Below are 21,406 nucleotides of genomic sequence, written 5' to 3' on the forward strand. Positions count from 1 at the left end.
ATGAAACAACCTGGAAGAATCTCCAAAGAATAAGGCGGAGTGGGGGGAAAACAAAGCCAATCTCTAAAGAGGACTTGATCATAATCCTGAAAGACATAATCCCGAATGCCATAATCCCAAAAGATCAAAATCCCTAACATCCAAAATGCCAAAAATCACAACCACAGGATAGTTGCAGCATATCAGGCAGAACTATTACCTTGTTGTTGTCTTTATTTGGAAATTAAGTATGGTTTAAGGAGATGTGTATATGTGCCAAATTGACAAGGGGTGGATTTGTGGGCTTAATTTTGTCAATTTGACTGGATAAGGAATACCTAGAAACCTGCTAAAGCATTATTTTGAGTGTATCTGTGTTTCCAGTGGAGATCAGTGTAAGTGTAAGTGAAGTAGGTGGGAAAAATCGGTTGTTCGTCAGTTATTTAAGGTGACTGCAGCTATGAAGCTGGGTGTACATAATTACTAAACTGATACGGATGTACACATTTCCCTTTTTGACCTGTTTCTTTATAAATATGGTTTGTCTGCTTATAACTGTTATACCTGTATGTCATTAGTATACCTTTTTATGCTTGGAAAAACATGTATTCTATTATTGTCTATTTTGTTGTGTAAAAGGCCTATGAAATGTTCTGTTCTTTATGTCTTTCAAATAGACCCCTTTTAAAAATATAAATATCTTTTAAAGCATTTTTAAATTATATTTTGATGATTGTGATTTTCAGGATTTTAGACTTTAGGGATTTTGATCTTTCAGGATTTTAACAATCAGGATTAGGGCGCTCAGGATTTTGTCTCGTGGGACTATGATCAGCTCCCCCCAAAAGGCCAAATACTTTATAATTCCACTTATATAAAAGCCTTGAAATGACAAAATTATGGAAATGGACAACAGGTCTGTGGTTGCCAGGAGTTAAGGAGGAAATGAAAGTGGCAGGGAAGTAGGTGTGTCTACAGAAGGACAACACGAGGGGTCCTTGTAGTGATGGAAATATTCTATTATCTCCACTGTGTCAATGTCAACATCTTGGTTACAATAGTATACTGCAGTTTTATAGGATGGTACCATTGGGAGAAAGTAGGTGAAGAGTACATGGGATCTCTCTGTATTATTCTACAAACAATTAACTTAAAAATTAAAACTTTAATTAATAATAGCAAAAAAGCAGCCAGAAAGAAAAGTCATATTACATCTGAAAGAATGACATTTAGAATGACAAGAAACATCTCTGAAGCTGTAACAAAAGTCAAAAGACAGTAAAAGACAAAGTACTGAGAAAAAGTAATTGTCAACTTAGAATTATGTATACAAAAAATCAACTTTATGGAACATCGGTGAATTAAAAACATTTCTGATAAACAAAAACTAAGAGTTTACCATCAACAGATTGTCACTAAAGCAACCTCAAAGGATGTGCTTCAGTAAGAAAGAAAATTTTCCTAGGTGAATGGTCTGAGATGCAAAAGGAATAGTAAGTAAAGAAACTATTTTAATACATGGGTAAATCTAAACAATTATTTATATAAAAGCAATAATCATCACAAGGTCTAATTTTTTTTTTTTTTTTTTTAAAGAGATGAGGTCTCACTATGTTGCCCAGGCTGGAGTGCGGTGGCTATTCACAGGCATGATCATAACATACTGCAGCCTCAAACGATCCTCCCAGCTCAGCTTCCTGAGTAGCTGGGACTACAGGTGTGCACCACTGTGCCCAGCTCAAGGTCTAATTTTAAGCTTAAAAATCACAAGCTAATAGGCCAGGCATGGTGGCTCATGCCTGTAATCCTAAGTGCTCTGGGAGGCCAAGGCAGGAGGATCACTTGAGCTCAGGAGTTTGAGACCAGCCTGGGCAATATATTGAGACCCCATCTCTACAAAAATTTAAAAAAATTAGCTAAGCATGGTGATGCATGCCTGCAGTCCCAGCTACTTGGGAGGCTGAGGCCTGGGCTAAGCCCAATAGTTTGAGGTTGCAGTGAGCTACAATGACACCACTGCACTCTAGCCAGAACGACAGAGAAAGAGTCTGTTTAAAAAAAAAAAAAAAATCACAAGCTAAGATTCAAAATACTGGATGATTATAGCCCAAAAGTCTTAAGAGGGGTGACATAAAGAGTTCCAAGACTCTCTCAATTAGAGAGGAAGGTAAAGATATTAACATTCCACTGTTAAGTGTGAGTGGTAAAATTCAAAGGCAGTTTCCCAAAACAAAAAGATGGGGGAGTGGAAATAATTTAAAGTAAATCCCCCCAAAATGAGGGAGGTAGAAACATAAAAAGCACAAACGAAGGTGGTAGGAATAAATCCAAATATATCAGTAAACAACAAAATGTACTAAATTCGCCAAAGATTACATTTAAAAATAATCTAGTTGTTCAGGACACGCAATAAAACATAAGGACATTCATCAATAAAGTAAAAATAAAAGGACAGTAAAAACCTACCAGCTAAACTATGAGCAACTTCATCAATAAATTAAAAACTCTGATAATGACAAATTCCCAGAAAAAGGTAATAACAAAAATTAACACTAAAGAAATAGAAAAGCTAATAACTCTATAATAATTGAAATCTAATCAATAGTTAAGAAATTTTCTCGTAAAAGAAATGCAAGGTTCAGACAATTTTATAGGCAAGCTTTAGCCAACTTTCAAGGAACTGATAATTTAAATCTTTTTCTTCACTTCTAAGAAAATAGAAACACTCCCTGACTTATTCTTAGTATCTACAATATATAAAAAAAACCTCTTTAAAGAAATTAGTTAGAAAAAGATAACCTAATATAAATGGGCAAAAGATATGAAACAAGCTTTTCACAGAGAGCAATCAAGAATGAATATAACATATAACTGAAAAGATGTTCAGCCTTGTTAGCATTTAGGAAGTACAAATCCAAACGACAACTAACTTCTATTCTGTCAAAAGGGGGTAACAGAGGCATGATTTACCTTCCCTATTTTAAATTAAAAACCTGTACATTCTTTCAAATTCCTGTTAGAAAAAAAAAAAAACCGTACAAAATACATACAACAAAGTTTTTCAGACATGGGGACAACAGCCAGTGCAGGACAGTGACTCCTGAGAGAAGGAAAACAAAACAAGGAAAGCCCCACAATCGCCCACGCTTACTACATGGAATTCCCAGGCCGTAGCACTAGGCTAGAGAAATAAACCTCCTGGGTAGAGAATTTAGGGGAGGCAAGGTAAAATTTGCAGGGCAGAGTATTGGAAAGGGAGGGAGCTCCAGATGGTTCCCCTCAGGTCTTCAGCTAAACAACAATCAGCGGAGGTATGTGAGGAAACTACCCAAGGCTGGCAAACAACTACCAGAAAGGAACAGCAGGTACAATTTGAGAGCTGATATATGACTCAGAATAGTTCATGTTCACAAAAGGTGGAGTGGAGAAACCGTGTAATAGGGAAGGAAGATTATTCACAAAGGTATTTATTACCTTAGTAGTCGGTCAAATTAGCCCTAGATTAATAGGCCATTCTGGTCCTAACTCGTTAAGTTTAAAAGTAAGCTATGAAATGATGAAACTGCTTCCAAGTAACTTAATCATGTCCTAGAACAAAGCTCAAGATACTTGAATACAAAAAGTCTAGCACCCAATGTAACCACCAAACATTACCAGGCATGCAAAGAAGGAAATTACAACCCAATGGGGGAGAGGATGGGCAGGATATAGGGAAGGGTTGGGATTGGATGGGAATAATAGAAACAGACTAGAAATGATGCAGAATGGGCAAGTACCTTAAAACAGCTATTATAAATATATACAAGATGTTCAAACAAATAAAGGAAAACATGAGCATGTCAGGGTGAGACACAGAAGATAAAGACCCAAACAGAACTTCTAAAGATTAAAAATATAATGTCTGAGGTGAAAAATACACTGGATGAGATTAAAAGGAGATTAGATACTGGAGAAGAACAGATTAATGAATGATGAGGACACAGCAATGGAAACTATCCAACATGAAACAGAGAGGAAAAAAGACTTTAAAAAACCTGAAGAACATCAGCGTGCTGCGAGACAATTCCAAGTGGACTAACATACATACAATTATTAAAAATTAGAACTCTAGAAGATGAGTGAAGAGGAATAGAGAGACAGAAAAACGTTAAATGAAGAAAAAATGTCCCAGAATTTCCAAATTTGATGAAAACAATAAACTCACAGGTAAACAGTCACAGCAGAAGAGACATGAAAGAAAACTGCATCATGAACATCATAATGAAATTGCTTAAAACCAGTGATAAAGAGAAAACCTTAAAAGCATCCAGAAAAAAAAACCCAACACTTTACACAGAGAAGAACAAAGGTAAGAAGAGTAGTCTTCCTGCTGGAAATCATAATAAGATAACCACTTAACATCCACTAGATTGGCAAAATTCAAAAGTCCAAATTTAACACATTGACTACCACATGAGTTGTATTTAACTAAGGCTAGTTTTGAGCCCAGGGCCTTGTGAAGCAAAAGCCTACAGTTGGTTTGCAAAAATCTCACTTGTTGATGCTCTTATTGTTACAATTAACACTGTCAATTTAATTCTAAAAACGTGGAGTGTGTTGCATATAACTCACAGAAAACAATAAAAAATAACAAGTTAGAAAGCATTGTTGTAATAAAAAAACATCATGGCCCCAGGGAAATTTTTTTTCCCTTAGTGTGGCAGTCAGTGTGTTAACAAGTGTTGGAGATGATGTGAAACAAAGGTAACTCACAGTGCCGGTACAGCTACTTCAGAATAAAATCTGGCATTATCTTGGAAAGATGAAGATACCCATACCACATGACCAAGCAATATCATGCCTAGGTATACAATGTTCACAGCAGCATTGTTTGCAACAGTGAAAACAAAATAAACACAAAACCCAAATGTCCATCAACAGAAGAATAAGTTGTGGCATATTCATATAATACTATATAGCAATAAAAATGAATGACTCTCAAAAAAATGCTACATTGGAAAAAGAAAGTCACAGAAGTAAACATACATTATGCCATTTATATAAAATTCAAAAACATACAAATCAACATGTCATTTAGGGATACATACATATGTTGTAAAACTTTAATAACAATGACAAACACAAAATGCAAAATAATTACTTGAGAGGGAGAGGGCCCATAATGGACTTCTAAAATGTAGGTAATAGTCTATTTCTTAAACTGGCTGATGGGTACACAGATATTTACATTTATTATTCTTTGTACCTTATATATACATGTTTATATATTTTTTTGTAGTATGAAATACTTCACTAAAAAAAAGAGTGAAAATGTGACTTAAAAATGAAGACTACCATTTATGTATAACAATAAAATTAGTGTGAAAAATGTATATAAAGAAAATGTTCTTTATCTTTCAGTGCCCTATATAATCAGTATTAACCTAAAAGGGCCATGATCCTAGTATGAGAAAAATAACAAGCAGAGCCTTTAACTGTTTTGACACAAAATCTGAACACCTGCTTTCCTGGTACTCTAAGTCAGACAAGGGTGAGTATGTTAGCCACTCATTTCTGCCTCTTATCTTTCATCTGTACTTAGATTTTTCTTTATCTTTGGATTTCTTTGGACTTCTGCTTCGGTCTCGTTTTTTACTCCTTTCTCTTTCATAAGGATCTGTTTGGTATTTGGATTTGTGACTATTACTATAATGGCCATCCCGTTCTCGAGATCGGCTACGACTTCGGTTCTGAGGCCGGTCTCTCTTTTCACTCTTTTGTTTCTCCCAACAGCTTTCTTCTTCCTCATAGTGACCAAACCCCATTTCCCTGTAGATATCCTGTCAAAAGAATGGAGAGTTACAAATGAATCAGCAAAATAATCATTTTGTGGGCACTGCCACTTAATGAAACTTTAAAGAGTCTACCATCAGCAAGCTGTTGTAACAGCTCAGATTTGAACACTACCACTAATGCTAATAATCTTATAAATTACAAAGCAGGCTGTGTGCAGTAGCTCACAACTGTAATCCCAGCAATTTGGGAGGCCAAGGCAGGAGGACCACTTGAAGCCTGGAGTTCAAGACCAGCCTGGACAACATAGCAAGACCCTGCCTCTACAAAAAATAAAAATAAGAACAATTAGCCAGGCATGGTGGTGAGCAACTGTAGTCCCAGCTACTCAGGAGGCTGACACAGGAGGATCGCCTGAGCCCAGGAGTTCAAGGCTGCAGTGAGCTATGATTGTGCCACTGCACTCCAGCCTGAGCAACAGAGTGAGACCCTATCTCTAATTAATTAATTAAATTTTAAAAATAAAATAAATTACAAAGCAAAAACAGCTGGGCATGGTCGCATGAGCCTGTAGTCCGAGCTACTCAACGCTGAAATTAGAACAAGTCTTTAGAGCAATGTTACAATACCAAAAATTTTGGTTATGTATAGTCAGATTTCCACCTCCTGTTCCTCTGCTCCCCCAAAATGTGGTCCCACCATTGATCTGCAATGAAATGAAACTACTACCATTCCCATAAGACTCCCCAAAGAAGACATCATTTAAATAACATAGCAGGAAGAGGGCTTAGACAAGTCAACCAGTCTTAAATGGAATACTGTATACTTTCATCTGAGTGATTAATTTTTAAAGTGTTTTATTATATTTTATAACAGCCTCTCTCCAGATCTTCAAATAAATTTTCTATGTTTAGATTAGGCTGGTATGTTTTTGTTGAAATTATTATTTACATATTTCTTAAAAATCAGTTAAGAAACACTGGAATAATTCATTGCCTCAAAGACAACAAAGAGGTACCTTTAATTCTATTCTTAATAATTAAATAGCAGTAATAATTTTCCCATAAAGAAGAGGGCTATGCCCTATCCCTAATTAAAACAAGTATCTCAGCACATGGCTGAAATCTTAAGAGACCAGAGTCAACGCACTTTTAAGAGAGAGTTTGTAAAATTCAACTTTCTCAAAAGGTTGCCCAAAGGAAAAGCAAAATTATAAGGACTGAACTCTTAAGGGTCCCAACTCGATCACCACAGAGACATTATTATTGCAGACATAAATGTCAAAGCTTAAAATCCAGAGTGATGGATACTCATGGTTAAGAACTGGGTTTTAAGCAAATGGTTAATTGTCTAGATAACCATACCTTACACCTGGCATAGAGTTGGCAGTATTTGAAAATAGATCCAAAATGACAGTTAGAATCACAGTGTTTGTGGAATATAATATTATAAACTGAATCATGATTTTCCACACAATCCCAATAGTTCTTGTCATAGTATAAGAGTTCATGAAGTAGAAAAATCTTTTACCATTTACTTTCTAGCAAAATAACATTCCTAGATAAAAGAATTTTTTATACTTCCTGTAACTACACAAAATATAAATATCTACATACTATTATGTCTGTACACCTAGTACTTATTTCTGTATTGGTTGAGACAATAAATGTAAAATGCAGAGACTATCAGCCAATGTATTAAATAACTCCATATAATCCTCAGCACATTATTTTATAAATAGGCACTTAAATGCTTTGAGTATTTACAATAAAAGAGAGATGTATTTCCAAATGACATCACAAAAAAAGATTAAAAATATATCAAATAAAAGAAATAAAAGGTTATATAATACTTAATTCTTTGAAAAAATTGAGGAAGATGAAAATCTGAATTGGACTGAAACTTTAAAATCACTCCTACTTGGAGTAATTTTCAAAGCTATAATAAGCTTTGAAGTCAGGCACATCTGGGTTCAAACAGTCTTTGCCATTTAGGAGATATGTCAAACAAGAAGTACTCTTGAGGTTAGATTTATCAGGGAAGGTTTTTGGAGATAAGTATTTAACTGATCAGTAACGACATACAAAACTGAAAAGGGAGGGTACAGAATGAAAAAAAACCCAACACCTGACTGAATCAAAATAAATGTTAAGGTCTAGCTCTCCGACTAAACTATAAAGGCCTAAGGACCTGTGGGATCACTACCTTCGTATTTAAAGTGAGGGAAATGAATTAGGTAAGCTCTAGGTCCTTTCCAGTATGGACTTTAAAAAATTCTATTATTTTATATATTTAAGACAGATGATTAAACTACCGTGTGGCCAAAAAGGAAAGAAAAAAACCAAAAACACAAAATGGCCAACTTAAAGCAATCAACTTAACCTAGCAAATGACTTGATGTAAAGTAGTCAAAAATTCTAATCTAAAAGCTATACTTGTTCAGGTCTCTGGGACTGAATCAAAGACTTAGTTAAATCTAAATCATTAAGTCATTAAAATGACAGTAAAAATAGAGTCCCAAATTACAAGAATAAAAACACTATGAAAACCCCAGTGGAGGACTGATAACTAGTACGAATACTTCTCGGCTAGGCAACCCCCAGCTGAATACTCATTTCCTGTAACCCCAGTAAAACCCAAACCTCAACAACACAAAAACCATCTTTGGAATTAAGACATGAGGTGGAAAAATTAAGCAGAGAAGTTTTCGAATTGAATAGTATGGCTGTCACTCAATAAAAAACAAAGAATTTGAAGAAATAAGTTAAAACATTCTTAGGAAACCAGACTCACCATGCAAATTACCAACAAATAGGAAAATTTGAGCTAGACCTGAAATTAACCTAGTACCGAAAATTTCCCTTCAATAATTGCCTTTTTAAGATTGAAATCAAAAGGAAAATAATCAGAATACAAAAAAATTGGGGTCTACTGAAATCTTAAATACTGATGGCTGAGTTTTATTAGAAAGAAAAGAAAATTAATGTAGCTGTATTATTAAATCAAAGTATAAAATAAAAATATTTACTTTAATACATTTTGAGGGGAGAAATAAAGTTAAGACATTATTCAGAAGTTAACAGTTTCATAAGTTTCTGATTGCCTTAAAATTCTTCAAAAAAAAAAAAAATATCAATACTGACAGCATTCCCCTCAAAACTTGATGTTTTTTATTCCATGTCAAAGAGAAGGATATTTGTACTATAAGGTTTTAAGTAATTAAACAGGACCAAAAAGAGCCACAAAAGTGGGGAGCGGAGGGGGAGAGACAGACTTAAAACCCAGCTAGTCTCTGAACTTTAGACCTATGATTATCTCAAATGCGCCAATGTTTATTTCACGTTTAAATTCATTGAAGAGTCCATGTATAAGTGCAGGATGAGGAGGAGGTATAGCTAAAAGCAGCACATGGGGGAGGGGAGAATTAAGAGTTTTTAGTGGAAAACGTACAAAATATTCACAAAAATGTGATACAGCCACCATTAAAAAAAGATTGGGGTTATCTTAAAGTAATAGAGTACAGAAACTAAGGAGGAGGAGAGGTTCCTGTTATATCACATTGGAATATTACACTATGGGACAAATTTTACTAAAATGACAACGGGATTTAGGAAAGAAAACTGACTGGAATATATCCCACGTGAGAAGGGCAGCAGTAGAGTAGTCAGGAGTTCAAGTCTGAGTTCAAACTGCAGTTCCATTACTTATTAGCTGTGTAAAATTTCGGACAAATAACTTTATCTTTTTTGTTTTCACTTTCTTTGTTGTCAAAAGGTGATAAAAGAAACCAACCTCACATTGTAAGGACCAAAAAATGTTAGCTACCACTACTTTTATTTAAAGGAATTGACAAAGATGTAACTTAAAAACTGGGGGTTGGGCAGGAATGATGGCAATCTTTAAACAGCTAAACGGCTATGAAAAAAGAGAGAGATTATACCTCTGCTGGACTACAGCAAGAAGTAGGAACGAATGCTACCTAGGAAATAGGGAACTAAGATATATATATTTATTTGCTGAAAAAAAAATTTTTTTTTTCTCTGCAACAACTGAAGGAATGAAAAATTTTTTTAAATGAAGAATAAACCATAAAACATACAAAATAGTTATCTACAGAGGGAAGAAGGAAAGGAGGAAGGGACAAGGATGGAAGCTAGATTCTCTGTAACATTTTGTAGATTTTACTTTGGAAACAGTTTTTAAAACTATAAAACAAAAAGTTTGAAAGCAATCAAACACTGAAAACAATTTAACTAAAATATGAATCTAGTTAATGGCATAACTACAGAAACTATTCCAAGTAACTCTCCAAACATAGTAATTTGACTACAACAGTAACATTTTTTTTTAAAAAGCTGTAACAATAATAGCCAGTGCATAAAGTGTTTGCACATATTTATATATACATATATATATATATATATTTTTTTTTTTTTTTCCACTTAATCCTAACAATACGGCTATGAAGTATTATCTCAGTTTCACAGAGCAGGAAACTATGGCTCAGAAAGCTAAGTAACTTGTCAAGGTCACTTCAATGACTAGCAGTGTAGAAATACAAACCTTGTTCTACTGACAGTGTAAGTCCTTTATTTTGCCTATCATACCTCACTTCTCTATTTCTGTCTCTGCTTGACATTCTCACTATCTTGAGTCCCTCCCTTCTCACCTCAGCCTACTGAAATCCTTCTGATCCACCAGGTCCTAGCTCAAATGTCTCCTTGTGGTAAAACAAAAGCAAGGGGCCGTGATGTAATCTGCTTTTTATTTAACTGAGCGCCAAAAGGCAGGTTGGAAATGATTTCTTCTTTTTACAATCAATTTTCTTTGGGGATTTTTTTATTATTGTTTTTAAAAATGTGCTGTTCAGGAGAGCTTATAGGATGATCAAGCTAATTATTAGTGTTTTTATTTCATATATACAATATGGAAGGGCATAAATGTTTTAGATGCCATAAAACCTCAAGAGTTGTAAGTGCTATACATAACATTTGATGACAAATTAAGCAGATAAATGAGAAGAACTTTTCAGCACAATCATACTTGTTTTTGATGGGAATGAGTATCCACAGGTATGGAAATCACTCTTGCTTCACAATGTGGAAGTTTATGACAGAGATACATTAAGTTACTTCAAAAACAATGTTTTATAATTTGTAATATATATTTTTGAAAATTAAAGTCCAATACTCCAGTGCAACCATTCTAAAGTTGTAAACATCTCTATCTCAATTCAGAGCTATCCATTACCTCCTAAATTACACCATTAAGATGTAATTTATAAAGGGATAAAATGTTTATGTCTCCACATCTAGGTCTGGACATAAGAAGTACCTGATTAGTATTTTTGATTGGCATGTAGTCCTCATCTTCTTTTTCTTCAGAGCAGTGACGGGTTTTCTTCTTGTGTTTTTTACTTGTGTGTGAGTGACTTGATTTTGAGTCTTCTGCCTGCTCATCTAGTATAAGATCGTATTTTGCACTGCAGCAGTTAGTTAAGGACAAATGTAAGAAATAACACTGATAAGACATCAAATAGAAGAATCTGGTAAACAAAGGAGGTCATAAAAGGAGATCATAAGGCTAAAGGTAACTTTTTAAAGCAAAAACCATCTCAAAAGCATAGAGTATGTGGGGGGTGGGGGAGGGGGATGGGTGTATAACTACATAATGAGTGCGATGCGCACTGTCTGGGGAATGGACAAGCTTGAAACTCTGACTCAGGGGGATGGGGGGGCATGGGCAATATACATAACCTAAACTTTTGTACCCCCATAATAAGCTGAAATAAAAAGAAAAGCATAGAGTACATTTTTAAAATAAAAATGATGTTTTCATAGTCAGGAAAAATGGAAAGGACACTGATCTTGAACAATTAACAACTAGTAGGCAAAAAATATAGAGGGGAAAATAAAACTATATCCAAAAATGAAAATATAAGTAGCATAAAAATTAAGGAAACACATTTGTCAATAATGAAAAAATTAAGATATTATAAACCTCAATGCCAGAGAAGTATATAAGATAACAAACAGGTACATTCATATGACTCTTCCTTTAGTTCAATCCTATTGTTATCATGTTTACATTCTAATAAGAATTTATAAAAAAAATTTAAATAAGTTAAATGAACAAAGACATACACAATAGGATTATTTTTAATACCATAAAGTAGGAACAACAAAATATCTAATAATAAAGATACATTTAAATACATTATATTAATAGTACTTCAACATGTATAATATTATACAGGAAGTTACTAACAATGACAAACGCTATGAGAAAATCTGGAAAGGTATGTATGAAAATTAAAAGTGAAAAAAACTTGAAGCAAAAACTGCATATACCATACAATTATAACTTTACAAAAGACAAAGGCTTAAAAGGAAAAAGGAAAAATCAAAAGTATCATTTGTCTAGGTGATGGAACTGTGAGAGTCTTTTTAAAATTTCACATAAACGTGTTATAAAATTATAATGTTTTAATTCAGAGATAACTATTTTCTCTAATATACTGTCTTAGAATAAGAGAAAATATAAAACAATTACAACCTCCACTGAAAATAATCTCAACTTCTAAAATGGATTTTGAGGAAGGCTGGCATGAGCTAGAAGAGTGGTTTTCAAAAAGCAAGCTATGAGGAAGTCCAACAGGCAGAGCTATTCTAGTTGCATGTGGGACTGCAATAAATGCAGACACGCTTTCCTTAAGATCAGAGTCTCGTGTCATAGTGCCACCAATCAATGCTTTTCTCAGGGATGTCTCACTTCTACAGAAGATTAAATAGGAAAACACTGTCCTTTCTGGCTTCCCACGAGATGGCTAAAGGGGGTTAGTCAGCCATACCATCCTATTACGATTCCATTATCTCCAACTGCTTTTCTCCTTGACAATATACTATTCCACATTGTTTCCAGACTATTTCCTTTTTTTTCCTAGAGACAGGGTCTTGCTCTGTCACCCAGGCTGCTAAGCTGGAGTACGGTGGCATCATCATAGCTTACGGCAGCAACCTCCAACTCCTGGGCTCGAGTGATCCTCCTCCTGCCTCAGCCTTCCATGTAGTAGCTGGGACTACAGCATGCACCACCAGGCCTGACTAGTTTTTCTATTTTTTTGTAGAGATGGGGTCTCGTTCTTGCTCAGGCTGGTCTCTAACTCCTGACCTCAAGCAAACCTCCCACCTTGGCTTCCCAAAGTGATAGAATTATAGATGTGAGCCACTGCACCCAGCCCCAGCCTATCTTCTGGATCTTCCTTTTCAGACACAAACTCAATATTCCTTGCATATGATTTGGTCTAAATATGTGCTCTGCACATGCTGTTCCCTCTGTCCAAATTGCTTTAGAGCAGAATTTTTGATCTGATGATCACAATTCAGCAATGGAATACAAAATCCATTTAGCAGGTCACAAACATAATTTTTAAAATATAGAATAGAGTGCATGATACCTAATAAAAATATTATTTTATAAAATTTTGTTTAATTGTGTGTGCACGTGTGTTAATGACTATACTGTGACTCCTGGGTTAACATGTAAACTGTATTTCTTAAATGATGGATAACAGTTAAAGAAAACAGCATACTACCTCAGCCCTCCTCTCTCCCATATTCGAGTCACAGGTCACTTCTTTTAGTGTTACTTGCCTGCCAACTATTATAAGTCCCACATCCCACAAATGTTCGTTTTTGCAATACTCTAGACATTTTTAATTAATGGTAATTATTTAATGTCTGTTCTTCCCCCCTACTCCAACAATAAAATGTAAGCTCCATATGGGGAGGGACCGAGGAAACTGGGTATGTAACAGATGCTAACTAAGAATCTGCTGTACACTGAAAGCCCTGGCCTCCGCATTATACGGGTACCCATGTAACAAAAACATCTGCATCCCTTAATATCTTGAAGTAAAAAGAAAAAAAGGATTTGTTGATTACGTGTTATGCCATCAAGACACTTGTTATATCTCTTCCTTCCTTGCTTATCCATTATGTTCTACTCACCACACCACTAAAATCAACACTTTTAGATGTCAAATCCCTCCAAAATCCTTTAAATAAAACACAAATTTGTGATCTCACTGACCACTATTCTCCAATTTCATCCCCAAGGTCTAGCTGGGTCATGTTAAAGAAATTTTCCTTCTTATTAATAATCTATATTAATTGACTTAAAACAACTTATCTGTACATTAGACTATCCCCTAAAACCCTCTCCCCTTGCCATAAGTAACAAAATAACATATAATATGAACAAGAGAGAGAGAACCTTACAATTAAAAATGTGTGTTCTGGCTGTCCCTCTATTATTCTACCTAAAATTATAAATGCCTCACTAAAATGAAATTTATCAGTTACCAAGAATATAAAGATTATCCTACTGGGTCAGACTCATAAATTTCTTCTTTCTTGTTCCAAATCCCATTAATCACTTGAGAATGATTAACAGTGGTTTGTACCAAGATATGCCTGTCTTCTACATCAACTTCAAAAAACTAGAAGCTATACTGTTCAATATAGGCATATGTGGTGGTTTAAATTAATTGAAATTAAATAAAATTTAAAATTCAATTCCTCAGTCCATCTTACATTCTCGATAGCTATACGAGTAACCATACTGGACAGTGGAGATATAGTACATTTCTATCATTGCAGAAAGTTCTATTGAACAGTACTAAACCAGAAATTTTTTTCTCAAACATGCCTAGTTTCCTTTCTTAATCTTTAGTAATCTACTCTCTTGAATTTAGAACATTTTCGTGCCATGTATTCATTCTTTTCAACCTGAACTACATCTAGAGGGAAAAAGATGCCTCCCTCTACTTTGTGCTCTACAATTATACTTCCTTTTTTTCCTTTTATCTGAGACAGAGTCTTGCTCTGTAGACCAGGCTGGAGCACAGTAGTACTAATATAGCTCACTGCAACCTTGACCTCCTGGGCTCAAGTGATCCTCCTGCCTCAGCCTCCTGAGCAGCTGGGACTACATGTGTATGCCACCAAGCCCAATTAATTGTTTTAATATTTTTTGCAGAGACAAAGTCTCACTACATTGCCAGGCTGGTCTCGAACTCTTGGCCTCAAGCAATCCTTGTGCCTCAACCTCCCATGGTATTGGGATTACAGGTGTGAGCCACTGCTGTGCCCAGCCTGTACTTCCTTTTATTTGTCCTACACATTCCCCTTCTTCCAGCTGCAGTTATTAGTGGTTAGCCTAAACTTAATTTCAAAGATTTGGTAAATAAATCTCAAGTGTATTCCATCCATACCTTTTATGATTTTGAGCTTTCAATCATACATTCTCTAAAGTTGATCTTTTTGGACCAAATCTCAGCTCTTGTTTGGTCTGTCTGAATGTGAAAGCCTCTCCTCATGCTGATTTTGTCAGTACCCTTCAGACTTTATCCAGCTCTGACACTTCACAATACTTTATGCATTGCAGACAGTCAACACATCTTAAAACATGAATATACAACAGTTCAATCTGATTTTCATCTTTCTTTGATGAATACTTGGAAAAGAAATGTCTATATAGCATGGAGGAAAAAAGCCCTGAAATACCAACAGAAACTAGGAAACAAAGACACCATTCACCAGAAATAATCACAAAAGAAATCACCTTTGCAAAGTGTGGAGTGATAGATTTATAATAGGAAAAATCAGTGAACAAATTAAAACGACATAATAGAAACAGTATGTTTCATTGCTTTTTACTTGTCTCAACCTAAAACTTGGAAGAATCTGAGTTAAACGGTCAAGTCAATGGACTTCCTTTTAATACCACAGAAGTCAACTCTTGCATTCAGTAGAAGCCCAGTATGTGTTTATGAAACGACAATGTACCGTGCAAAAAGTAATCTAATCTTGTAACAGAGAACTACAGGATTTTGTTATCCAGATAAGGAAGTTAAATATATTATAAAAGAATAAGCTAGTAAACTGGATTTAGCTTAGCAACAATAACAATTCTTATCCAAAGATCTACTGAGAATATGGTAAGCATTTAACCTAAGAGTAGGAAGGTAAAAGAATTAGACTTATTTCTTTCAACACTAACTTTCTCCATACATTAGAGTATAATGAAAAAGAGTAAGACCTTGAAAAAAGATAATGACACGCTATTGAAAAGAGGTAACGATAAACTAAGTTATTACTTCACAAACAACCTGGATTTAGGAACCTTGTCTTCTATAGCCTTCGTGACTTTCTGTAACACATCACACAGTACTATACACAAAGTGCATGGTCAATACATATTGACTAACTGATTCTTTTTAAGGATACTCCTGTTTGGGCTTTACTTTGTCTTTCAGAACCAAATTAGATGGTTTATCCTGTTCCTTTTCATACTCCCTGAAATCACTCTTAGTGTATTTCCCACCTGTATATTAAGAAAAGAAAAAAAGAGCTTAGTACAAAAAATGACCTAATTAATCAAAAACAATAATTATTTCATAGAAGGTATAAGAGTTATTTACAAATGGTAACATATTGGGACATAGAAAAAGGGCGAGAAGGGAACAAAAGAATCATAGTAATTCAATCTCCACCACTATTTAACTGAAATCAGATCTCCACTGAGGTAGCCATATGCTGCCACCTAATGAAATATGTGAATATTACATCATCAAACTTTCAAATAAATTACACACAAATAAATAATGTAGTATTTAAGTAGAGCCATTGAGTCCATTAAGTTCAATGGAAAATTGAGGATTTGGGACCGAGTTTAAGATCTGAAAGACTTAACAAGTTTGGAAGAAGTAAGGCTTTAAAAAACCTTTAATGATCTGACAAAAGAGATACTGTGCCTTCAAATCGCAACAAAGCACTAAGCAGACAGGAGACAGCAGGATATGTGTAGAAGTTCACTAAAGAGGTGTGAGAGGAGAGGGTTAGTGAAAGCACCAAAGAGAAACACACACTCTGCCTTGAAATTCTGGCTTCGGGGCACTTTTATTCCTCCCAAGTGCCAAAAATCTCTTTGGGAAAACAGGACCTACTGTTACATCCTGACTAGCCTACAGCGGCAGGACGAGAAAGAAAGAGCATTTATGCAGTCTCTCTGCTCAAGCCTAGTCTGCTACCAGATGAGGATTCAGTTCCTATCCATGTCCCAGGCCTGCTGACTAACCTGCCTCTCTGGAGGGCTTCCTACAGAAGGATCTTAGATTAAATGTACAAGCAAAGCAAACTGGAGGAACACAGAGAGATGTTTTGATTATGAATCCTTTATACTCTTTGATTGTCAAGGTTTTAAAGGATGAGGGAACTAAGAATGAAAAAGGGGGGTAAATATCAAAGACAAGATGAATCTACTTGGTAATTCTAAACACTCTGGAAACAAAAATGGCCAGCAGGCAATTTTTCATATAAATATGAAACAGACTATTGCAAGAGTTAAAATAACTGATATCAGTAACAAACAGGCATCATTTATCGTTGCAAAATTATTTGTCATGGGCCTGCCATTAGGAGTTTCACTATGGATGAGGTAGTTGTGGTATAACAGAAAGGGCAACACTAAAGTGAAAGGTTCTGGATTTAAACCTTGACTCTAGTGGGAGGGTCCTAGGTAAGACACTTCACTTCTCTGCAATTCATTCTCTTCATTTATAAACTGGAAACAATACCAACATTTCAGAACTGACAGAATCATTAGACTATAAGGGAAAACACTTAGCACTGTGAATGATATATAATATACATTTTATTTTTAAAATATTAATCAATAATATATATAGTTTTCACAAAATTAACAATAAACTATGTTTATGATGGCATACACAGAATCAAAGCATTTCTCTCTCCTATGTGACATTTTAGGAAAAAAAAAAAAAACAAAGAAATTCACTTAAAAACCAACTTGTAAGTAAACTATATTGAAAAACTTAGGAAAGTAGTATCATTTCTTCAGGGAGTGGATGCGTTGGGAAGAAGGCAGGACTGAAAGAAAAAACCAAACCAGATTTAGAGTCTAAATCATCAGTGTATATAACTCTGGGTAAATCCTGTCAAAACATTATGCCTCAAATTCCTTAGCCATAACGAGGTATTATAATAATACTTGTTTCATTTCCAAAACGACACTATTAAATTAGCTCTTTGGAGGAAAAAGCCCCACATAAGAGCCACCTGGCTGCACTACTGGACCAGACGACACTGCATTATGCCAGCCACTCACCAATAGTTCTTGAATGTACTTATTTGAATCTTTTGTTCAGAAAGCTGCAATTATCACATGTGAAAAACACATCTTAGTACTTCAATTTAGTTTTCACAAATCACTCAAAACAGTACTATTAAGAGCTAGTCATGTGTCTTAGTAGTAGGGAAGGTTTCATGGAAGAGACCAATAGTACATGGAACCCCAATCCAAGTCACTCTCTCTCCCATCACAGAGATCACAACTTCCACTGGGCCTTCCTTGCCTACACCAGCTATTAATAATTTCTCCCTTGTCTAAACTCCATAAGGTAATACAATCTACCAAACAATTCAACACTTCACTACTAAATAGTGCTCTCTAATTCTTTCTTATTAATAACAACCAACCATGGGAAATAAAAGTGTTATAATTTTTTTTTTTTTTTAAAGAGGGGTATCACTCTGTTGCCCAGGCTGGAATGCGTGATGCAATCATAGCTCGCTGCAGCCTTTCAACTCCAGGGCTTGAGCAATCCTCCCACCTTAGCCTTCTGATGGCTAGGACTATAGGCATGTGCTACCAACCCTGGGTAATTTAGAAAAGTGTTATAGAAAAAGAAAGTAATCCTAAAGCTCCTAGTAAAATTTACTATTACCTATGAATAACTACCAAAGTGAAATCTTTTTTATTTTTCTGGAGACAAGGTCTCATTCTGTTGCCCAGGCAGGAGGGTAGTGGTACAACCATAGCTTCCTGTAACCTCAAACTCCTAGGCTCTAGCGATCCTCCTGCCTCAGCCAGGAGGAACTAGGACTACAGGCACACACCACTATGCCTGGCTAATTTTTTAAAATTTTTTGGTAGAGACAGATTCTCACTATGTTGCCCAAACTGGTCTTGAACTCCTGGCCTCAAACAATCCTGCCTCAGCCTCCCAAAGTGCTGGGATAATAGGCATGAGCCACCATGCTCAGCCCAAAGTAAAACCTTTTAAAAACACTGCACCAAAAATCAAAAATTCGTATTATTTCAGCATACAACAGATCCAACTTTAAGTTTGGCATGCTACCAGGAATTTGACATATATGTATGCATATGTGTGAAATGTCATATGTACATGGATAGTACATAGAAGAGTAAAAATCAGAAACACCTGAATGTCCATTATAATAGGACTAGTTCAATAAATTATGACATACACATTCAATAGAACATTGAGCAGCCACTGAAATGAATAAATTGGTATTTTATATACTGATATGGATCTTTTCAATTTTGTATCATATGACAGCAAAAATAAACCTAAAAAAACTTTTTTTAAGTTTTGCATCTAAGAGAATCAAACCACCATAAAGTCATAATAACAAGTTTGGAAACACATCATGTCTGCACTGGATAACTATAAGTAATTTATAATATAAACATAGAAAATATATTTTTCATCAGTTTAAAATACACACACAGACACATACATACACTCTACCTCAGACTCTATCTAGATAGCAGCTTTGTAAAATCACAAATGGCAGGAATTACATCAATTAATATTTCTCCTAATTAACAGCACCAAGTCAAAGGCTATATATACAAGCATGCAAAGCAGAACAGAAACAAAGGAAGATAAAACAACATACCTTTTCCTTTCCATTTAACCTTTGCAACAGACTGGCTAAAATCCACATGTATTCTTCTGTCATCTATAAGTACATTGTCCATTTTGAAGAATGCTTTCTCACAATCTTCTTCCTGAAAGTAATTATAAAATTTCAAGTATAAATCTTTACAGAAAAGATTTCTGTAGCTATGATACTGAAAACACAAAAGGTTTGTTGTTACTAAAATTAATATTTGAATACTTATCACACACCAGATGCTTTAAATGCTCTGTATCTATTACCTCAATTAACTCTGGTAACAAACCCATGGGTACTACCTGGCATTATCCCATTTTCTCAATGAGAAAAACAAAAGTTTAGAGAGGTACAGAAGTTGTCAAAGGTCACAGAGTTGGCAAGAGTCAGAGTGAAGATTTCACGACAGTCTGATCAAAATGGACATACATAAACTTACTCATAATGTTATATATAATTCTTTTTACTCAAAATCCAAAAACATCCTGAAAAGTGAAAGTTGTTCTCATAAATTTGGTGTTAAATTAATTTGGCAGCAATACCTGACCTAATGGTAGGCTATGACCTTATTTTTTTCACTTAGTATGAATATTCATTCATTTCACAGCAGAAATAATTTTGTGATTGATGACCTAGAAGGGTATTACACAATGCATAGATGTAATATGTACGTCTGTGTATGCATACATATAATATTACCTTTCTATATTCTGAAAAATTCTAAATTTGGAAGCCCAGCTATTTCCAAGAGTTTTGGATAATACGATGTGGATCTGTGATACCAAGGTCTGTGCTATACAAGAACTCTTCCTGTCAGTAATTTCACAAACTCTAAATCTCTGTTTCTGACATCTGAAGATTACACACATTTCAACCCAGCACTGATGAATTTTCTTCTTCATTTCTGGAAATATATTCCTTAGTTTACTCACAACTTACTAGACACAATTCAAAGAGAAGCAAGTAAAAGAACTAGTTATAATCGTATTTATTATTTACCATGGCTCAAGAATTAAGTGGATTACAAACTCTATGAAGATACAAAGCTTTATTAATCTACATCATTTAGAACATCATCTGGCACACGGTAGGCAATCAATGTATATATGATGAATTTGATTATTGACCCAGGTGTAATTCCATCACCATGCCAATTCCCCAAAGAGAAAGTTCTCAGATCATTTTTTCAGGTGGACAGTATTTGCAAATACTCAATTTACTTATACCTAAATAATAGTTTATTTATAAAGAAATCTTTATAAAATTGAGAAACTGATTCAAAGATATATATATGGAAATGTAAAAGACAAAAATACCCAAGACAATTTTCAAGAACAAAGTTGGAGGATGCACACTACAAGATATTAAGACATTATAAACCTATAGTCATTAACATGATGTAACAGTGGTACAAGAATAGCAAATAAGCCAGTGCAATAGCACAACATCCAGAAACAGATTTTACACATATATAGATACCTGATTTATAACAAAAGTGGCACTGCACAGCTGTGGAGACAGTACAACCTTTTCAATAAATGGTGCTGGGTCACTTGGCTATCCAATGTAAGAAAAAATGCAACTTAATGTAAAATACACACACAAAAATCAAATTGTAAGATTTGAGTGGGAAACACTTTCACAAAGCTTCTAAAAATAGCATAGAAGAATATCTTCAGGCTGGATACAGTGGCTCACGCCTTGACTCGTAGCACTCTGGGAGGCCGAGGTGGGTGGATTGCTCGAGGTCAGGAGTTCAAGACCAGCCTGAGCAAGAGCGAGACCCCGTCTCTACTAAAAATAGAAAGAAATTATCTAGCCAACTAAAATATATATAGAAAAAATTAGCCGGGCATGGTGGCACATGCCTG

At 34.9% G+C, this 21,406-nt stretch overlaps 1 protein-coding gene across 1 annotated transcript in view; it reads right to left on the reverse strand.

The window, feature by feature from the left end:
• Nucleotides 1-5,372: 5,372 nt before the first annotated feature.
• The window catches only part of PPIL4 (peptidylprolyl isomerase like 4), a 33,054-nt gene continuing 17,020 nt past the window's right edge, over nucleotides 5,373-21,406 (reverse strand). Inside the window, exons 10-13 of the mRNA XM_069488106.1 lie at nucleotides 19,539-19,650; nucleotides 16,041-16,137; nucleotides 11,086-11,233; nucleotides 5,373-5,798 (exon numbers count right to left, since the gene is read on the reverse strand). Of these exons, the coding sequence (XP_069344207.1) occupies nucleotides 5,547-5,798; nucleotides 11,086-11,233; nucleotides 16,041-16,137; nucleotides 19,539-19,650 (609 nt within the window). The 3' untranslated portion in view covers nucleotides 5,373-5,546. The remainder of the gene's footprint in view (nucleotides 5,799-11,085; nucleotides 11,234-16,040; nucleotides 16,138-19,538; nucleotides 19,651-21,406) is intronic.

Source organism: Eulemur rufifrons, chromosome 15 (assembly GCF_041146395.1).
Source record: "Eulemur rufifrons isolate Redbay chromosome 15, OSU_ERuf_1, whole genome shotgun sequence".
NCBI classification, from domain to species: Eukaryota; Metazoa; Chordata; class Mammalia; order Primates; family Lemuridae; genus Eulemur; species Eulemur rufifrons.